The sequence below is a fragment of the Miscanthus floridulus genome, unplaced genomic scaffold (assembly GCF_019320115.1).
Source record: "Miscanthus floridulus cultivar M001 unplaced genomic scaffold, ASM1932011v1 fs_279_2_3, whole genome shotgun sequence".
Lineage (NCBI taxonomy): Eukaryota > Viridiplantae > Streptophyta > Magnoliopsida > Poales > Poaceae > Miscanthus > Miscanthus floridulus.
In genome coordinates, this window is record NW_027096512.1 from 5595 (window position 1) to 13266 (window position 7672).

Sequence of the window (7672 nt, forward strand, 5' to 3'; positions counted from 1 at the left end):
CTTCAATCTGAAGAATTTGAAAAACCAGCCTATCCGGTTTTGGAAACCGGCTAGGCCTCTCTTTTCCTCGATTAGCCCCCTTGAAATTGCGTTATCTTCATCCGGACTCAAACTAGATTTTTTTTAGGGAACAGGAGGGACTCGGTAAGCCCCTACTGGAAACTCAAAGTAGATGATCCACGTATGTATTTCGATGGTCTCGACGATACGAACACATCGGTGAAGTCTAACTATGCATTTTGACAAAGTGCCAAAATCAGCTTAACCAGTTTGGGAAACCGGCTAATCCTATTTCTAGGTTCAGCCTCTCTTGACACTTTTGGCTCTCAAAACCATCTATAGAAGCCAGAAACAAACAAGTGTGATCAACATTTCAGCTTGCATTTTTCTTTTCCTCGGCATGTTTGCCGCTGAGCCACGCGCCGTACATACACAAAGAACTAAAAACCCGAGGCACACACACCTCTTCTCTTTCTCTGTTAATAAAAATACAGGACCTCAATGAGGGAGAAGACATAATAAAAATAATAAAAGAGCAGTAGTATTAGCAGTATATATATCTGCATGCATGCAGATGATTTAGGCCCAACAAAAGAAACGGATCGTACGTGCGCTGACGAGGCCCATTGTCGCTGCCTTCCAATGCAGTGTACATACATACACACAACACAATACAGAAACACGGAAGCCGTAGACGACACGACAGACGACACTTGGTGGCTAGCTACTACCATCTTCTCCGGCGCCGGCGAACGGGCGGCCGGGCGCGGGACGACCTACTACCGTGCATATATATACGACAGTTAGTTGAGTACGTAATTGGATGGACGGACGACGTCGGCGATGGACGCTGGACGCTGAACCTTATATCATGGCGTGTCGGATGCGTCCTTGAGGTCGTACTTCTGGAGGATTGCGCCGCATTCCTTGAGCGGGTCCTTGCGGAAGAAGGCGATGGGGTTGGCGTAGCGGACGCCCTGCTGCTTGATGCCGTTGTTGGAGGTGAGCGGGACGCGGGCGCGGTCGCGGAGCTCCTCGATCTCCGCGCACGCCGGGTCGGGGCTCTTTTTCAGGACCACCTCGCAGATCTCCTCCTGGTGGTCCTGGTCGATCTCCAGCTTGTACCACCCAAAGTCGTCCGTCGTCGCCTCCGCCTTGAGCGTCTCCTTGTTCGACTCGAAGGGCCGGCACACCACCTCCACCGTCGCGCCCGCCACGCTCTTGGACACGTTGGTCTCGAACCCGGCGCGGCAGGGGTCGCAGTACACGCGACCCGTCACGACGAAGCCTCCCGCCTTCTCCGCGGACGCCACGCCGGCGAGGACGGCCGCCACGGCCACGGCGGCGACCAGCGCCACCATTGTCGACTGGTTGGCCTGATGCGTCATTCTTCTATTCGTTCTACGTCTAGCTTTTTGCTTGGGGACGGAGAGGATCGTCGTTCGTGAGCTCTCGGCGAGGGGCCGCCATTTATTTATATATGTAGATCGAGAGGAGAGGGCCGGAGAGGGGAGGCGGGAGGCGGGAGGTGGAGCTCGTTTCCCGGCTCCGTCGGCGCCTGTGCGCCGTCCATGATCCCCATTCAGGCATTCACTCATCCCATGTTGCATGCATGCGTTCCCAGCCCAGCTTGTTATTCCTGGACCGCAACAAGACGGACATCGTCGACATTCAGCTTTTGCTGGCATTGCAAGCGTTCTCGATCGTCAATTCGTCACCCATCTCCAGACATGTGCATCAATCAATCAATCTGAACTCTGAAGGCACGAATTGAAATTAAATAAATGCCCCGTGCCACAACCAGAGAGAGAACGAATTGAATGATGATGGACTGAATTTTCACACAACCACAAAGACATTAAACTCATCATATATACTCCCCCCGGTCATATGCGTATGGAGTTACACTCACTCGATCGCACGCATCAGCATTTCAGCAATTCATCAAAGGTCGATTCTTTACAACGACTGATCGATGCTCAGTTAGTTTTGCTGCCAACCCAAATTCCTAAACAGTTGCTGCAAGTAAGACTGTCTTTTTTCACCCGTTTTCTTCCTGGATGAACCAGATCTTACAGATGTTGATCCATATGAACATACTACATGACTACTAGCTCAAAAGCAGTCGTCAGAACAAACCTTAATACTCCTTCCATCTTCCAGACCCGCTGCGTCAACCTTGTGCTGCTCAAGCTCAATCCATGAGAGGGAACAGCTGCCCACCAGGGCGAACAAGCTGGCACAGTGAAGCTGGTATGGCACGGGGACGAAGCGCCAGTTTGTGAACAGCACGGCTGGCAGCACAGCTCCGCCCAGAGCACTAGAGCAGGGGTGAAACCCCTCTTCACGTCTTCCCTGGCCTGCTCCACACTCCTAGTCCTTCTTTGCGCGGAACCCATGAGCGGGAAGAACGTGGCAAGACTTAGAGTTGCCCAGAGACCGTCACCAGCTGCTGAGCTAACAACTTCAGCTGTAGTAATGGAGCTCCACAGCCTTTTATTAAACCATTGACGATGTGACAGTGAAATCCAAGGGATGCGAGGAACATCTAGCTGATTTGCGGGAGACTTTGGAGTACACAAGAAAACATAGTCTAAAAATGAATCGTAATAAATGTGTCTTTGGAGTATCAACTGAATAATTTTTGGGTTTCATGGTCCACGAGAGAGGAATCGAAATTGGTTAAAAAAAAGTATGAAAGCAATTGATGAGGCAGTGCCCCCGACTACTAAAACAGAGTTACAATCTTTGTTTGATAAAATTAATTTTATCAGGATGTTTATTTCAAATTTGTCGGAAAGAGTTCTGTCGTTTTTTCCCTTGTTGAAGTTGAAAAATGATCAAGAATTTAAGTGGGGTGACATACAACAAAAGACGTTTGAGGAGATAAAAGAATATATGAAATATCTACCTGTGTTGGTCCCTCCTCAGCAAGGTAAGCTTTTTAAGTTGTACGTATCGGCCAATGACCAAACAATTGGATCGGCCTTGATGCAAGAGTTTGAAGGAAAAGAACGAGTTATTTTCTATCTAAGTAGAAGGCTTCTGGACCCAGAAACAAGATATTCTCACATCAAAAAAGTTATGCTTGTGCTTATATTTCTCTTGCACTAAGTTACGACATTATTTATTATCGGCTGAGTGTACAGTTGTTTCCAAAGCTAATGTGATCAAGCACATACTATCAATGCCAATATTAAATGGAAGAATGGGGAAGTGGATTTTTGCGTTATCGGAATTTGACTTGAGGTACGAATTAGCCAAAGCAGTCAAAGGGCAAGTAATAGCCGATTTTGTCACCCAGCATCATAAGCAAGTATTGGCTATGTAGACCCGGTACCTTGGACGTTATTCTTTGATGAATCGTCATGCAAGTAAGGTGGTGGCATTTGTATTGTTATTATTTCACCTCGGGGGGCAAGTTTTGAGTTTGCTTTTCCAACTGAACCAATGATTACCAATAACCAAGCAGAATATGAAGCTATTTTTAAGGGACTTCAACTGCTCTATAAAGTAAAGGCCGAGGCAATTGAAATATTTGGAGATTCACAGTTAATTATTAATTAGTTGATCGGCCTATATGAATGTAAAGAAGATACTCTGAGGGAGTACTATGACGAGTGCCAAAGATTGCTCAAGGAATTTCCTCATGTCTCTCTTCAGCATATTCCGAGAGCACAGAATCAAGAGGCTAATCGTTTAACTCAAAGTGCGTCAGGTTATCGAGTGTTTCAAGAGATCCTAAGTAGTGAGACCTCGAATAATGATTGGAGAGTTGAAATAGCTGATTACCTTAAGAATCCATCACAAAAGGTTACTAGGAGGCCAAGATATAAATCGACTAAGTATATTTTGCTAGATGATCAGTTATATTACAAAATAGTCGATGGGGTGTTGCTTAAATGCTTAAATCAAGAAGAAGCTAAGGTGTTGATGGGTGAAGTACATGAAGGAATATGTGGAGCTCATCAGTCGGCTATAAGATGAAGTGGATTATTCGCAGGACCGAATATTTCTAGCCAACAATACTAGAAGATTATTTTGAATATTATAAAGAGTGTTAAAATTGTCAACGTTTTGGTAATATTCAGAAATCACCCGCATCGGCTATGAATCCAATAATCAAACCATGGCTATTTTGAGATTGGTGAATTGATTTAATTGGCCAGATTTTTCCGCCTTCAAGTAAAGAACATAAGTTCATATTGGTAGGAACATATTACTTCACTAAGTGGGTTGAGGCAATTCCTTTGAAGACGATAACCTCAAATAACATGGTTGATTTTGTTAAGGAACATATTGTGTATCGTTTTGGGATTCCTCAAACTATCACTACCGATCAAGGGACAATGTTCACATCAGAAAAGTTTAGAAATTTTGCTGCCAGTATGTGAATTAAGTTGTTAAATTCTTCTCCTTACTATGCTCAGGCTAATGGCCAGGCAGAGGCGTCCAATCAGATTATGATTAAGTTGATCAGGAAAAAGATTTGAAGAGCAGCCAAGGAAGTGGCATTCAACGCTTAATGAGGCACTATGGGCATATAGGATGGCCTGTCATGTATCGATTAAAACGGCACCTTATGAACTTGTGTATGGTCATAATGCAGTCCTTCCTTAGAAAATTTAAACTAGATTGAGGCGTGTCACATTGCAAAATAATTTGTCAGCCGAAGTCTACAAGAATCTTATGATAGATGACTTAGAAGACTTGAGTTGCCATCGGCTACGTGCTCTTAAGAATATCGAAGCCAATAAATTGAGGATTGCAAAGTATTATAATAAAAAAGTCAAGAGCAAACAATTTTCTAAAGAAGACTTAGTCTGAAAAGTGAAATTGCCGATCGGGTCAAAGGACAGCAAGTTCGACAAAATGGTCACCTAATTGGGAAGGACCTTATCGGATTAATCGTTGTGCGTCCGGTAATGCTTATATTTTGAAAACACTAGGAGGAGAAGAAGAGTTTGACAGAGCAATCAATAAAAAATATCAAAAGAAAATATTATCCTAGCGTTTGGATTAATACTTGATAACCGATTTGTTCGGTCATCGGCTCTAATAGCCGATACCAGAAGGGTATCGCCTCTAGTTCAAAAATAAACCCGAAGGGGTAAAAGCCGGTACGATATATATCACCTATAAGAGCAAGAACAAACACAGATTGGTACATAGAATATGAGTACAAGAAACTAATTAAAACGAAGAAATTGTTTGTCAGCTTCTCCTATTACAAGCTAAAGGCCGGGGAACACTTTATTCACTATATCTTCGGCCTAGGTAGCAAGGGCCACGGAGTTGGCGGCGTTGAAGAAGTCCTTGACTAGGCGCTCATGATCCTCAGGGTGTTCGGTGGCTGAAAAACCATGGGGAAGAAGTCGAAGCTCGTGGCCAGAGCGAGCTTGCGCAGCAGCCCGTGCCATGGCAGCACCATGATGAACACCGTGAAGAGCAATTTCTCTAATGCGGTTCGGGACGTCATACAAGAGAACCACCGGCACGACACCTCTAGCGTTGACAAATCCTGTCGCGTACTCCGCAGCTGATCGAAGGCTTTCCAACTAGGCCGATAGATCTAGAAAGATTTGAAGAAGGGATAATCAAGATCTTGAAGACAAAAAACTAAGAAGAGACAGAAAATTATGGTAGGCATCTTACCCATGATTCTGGCCTCGGCCTTGGCCAACCTCTCCTCCACTTGATTGGCCTCGGAGGTTGATCGGCGCTGAACCAAGGTGGTCAGAGCCGATTCTACAACGGAGAGGCACTTGGAGAGCTTTTGGCTAGCCCGATCGATGGATGCGATCAGATCATCGTTGTCGATCTGCTTCCTCGAGTAGCAGGGGAGCGAGCGACGAATTGTTGATAAAGACGACCATGGAAGTTGAGCGGAATCGGCCCTATGTTCTGAGACGATGGGAGCATCCCGGGTTACACCCTCCTGACGACGAAGACGCTGGCGTGGTGACACAGACCCGTTAAAGGCCTCCTCAGCAGACCTCTTACCGCTCTCCATGCCTTCGAACCTATGAGAAAGCAAAATCACACCAAGGATACGGAAGATTTGGGATGAAGCAGGTTGTTTTTTGATCCATAGTCGTGGCCCGTATATATAGCCCGGAAGGTGAGAACATAGGCTTCGTCGGGGTTATAGAATTAAAGTCAGATATGGAAATGGATCGACACTTTAGAAATTTAGGGGACGGATCACGAAGAGACAACAGATTCGGACTTATTGTTTTCCATAGTTACAAAATATCGTGGGATTGAAACAAAAGGTTTACATTAACTGACGATCAACCCACTAAGACTTCTTTGGATTGAAGGGAGTCCGGATCCCCACAAGACCAAAGGTCATCATGGACCAAGTCATATCAGTCCGCTGATAGAATTGTGTCAGCGGAAGAGGAAAGGCCACCTACTTAAAAGATGCCCATATACCCAACAGATTGCTCGGTGACTGGGAAACAATGGGAAAGAAAGACGCCTGCTAAAAGATGCCCATTTCTTGGTGGCTGGGAAACCATGGAAAAGAAGTATGTGGTTTCCCCGATGGGCATTTGATGAAGCAAACAAGGAGAAGGTGTCCACACATTTTAGCCCTTGCAAACACTAGAACATCTCTGCGATCATGGTGAGAAAACTCAGGTGATGTCACAAGAACTCTTCTGACCGCAGTAGTTGACCCCCTTGCTCGACAAGGCGCTAAAATGAGTGACACAATCACCCTATGTACAAGAGTTCTTCTAACCACTCAAGATCCTCAAGCAAGGATTTAGACCATGGAGGGTCTGGCGGAGCCAAGGGCACTCGAGGAAGCAAGTAGAAGAGAAACATAACTGAGTTGTTCTCGCTAGAGTCGGATAGACATTTATAGTCGGTCTAGAAAGATGAATTCAAGCACCTATGAAGCAATGATGCCCTCATAAAGTTTTGAAGCATGGGCTCATAAGTAGGTAAAAACGGTGACAGATAGTAGACCCTAGATCAAGATTCTCTACCTGTGACTACAGATCTATCGGGAGTACAGACGTGGTAATTTTGGAATAAAATTACTTTTATCCCAAAATTAGGGGCATGTGTTTACACCAAAATTTGGGTAGAAGAGCGCGAGAACTCGAAGCTCCCAAGATCGTGTCATCAAGGAATCAATTGCATAAGGGTCAATATCAGCTGATTCAAATGCAGCACTGGAATCGGCTCTCTTCATATAACGCCAACAGATAACGATAATAAGCTACGGTTGGCGTCGGGAAAGACATGTCGGACTCTAAAAAATGGAAAGATTAGGGTCCAAGTTATCTTAAGTTAGGAATATTTTCTTTTATACCAAAGATTATAAGGAGTCGTACTTGGGTAGGATTCATGCTTAGGCTCCGGGTATAAATATTGGACCCCGGCTATTGTAAAAGCACATCCAATCAATAAATACAAATTACTTTTTTTGGTTTCATGCCAACCCTTAAGAGTAGGAGTAGTGTAGATCTCGACGAGTTCTTCAACAAGCAAGGTTACATCGGTTCGGCCGAACTCCGGCTTGTCTGTAAGTACCGTCATGGCTTATACTTTGGTTTGTAAGGCTGCATCGGTTAAGTTCGACCTCCACTGCAAGCTCTAGTATAAGCTAGTTATCGATCTTTATCTAGTTCAAGTACGGCTGCATCGGTTAAGTTTG

At 45.0% G+C, this 7672-nt stretch overlaps 1 protein-coding gene across 1 annotated transcript; it reads right to left on the reverse strand.

Moving 5' to 3' along the window:
* Positions 1-362: 362 nt before the first annotated feature.
* On the reverse strand, positions 363-1435 carry LOC136531118 (major pollen allergen Lol p 11-like). The gene has a single exon (XM_066523835.1). It carries the CDS (start codon positions 1386-1388, stop codon positions 870-872), a length of 519 nt encoding a protein of 172 aa, XP_066379932.1. The 5' UTR covers positions 1389-1435; the 3' UTR covers positions 363-869.
* Between the last annotated feature and the right edge of the window lie 6237 nt (positions 1436-7672).

Bases quoted from the DNA above. Each gene is read 5' to 3' on its own strand.
- LOC136531118 (XM_066523835.1), bottom strand. From the start codon at position 1,388: ATGACGCATCAGGCCAACCAGTCGACAATGGTGGCGCTGGTCGCCGCC.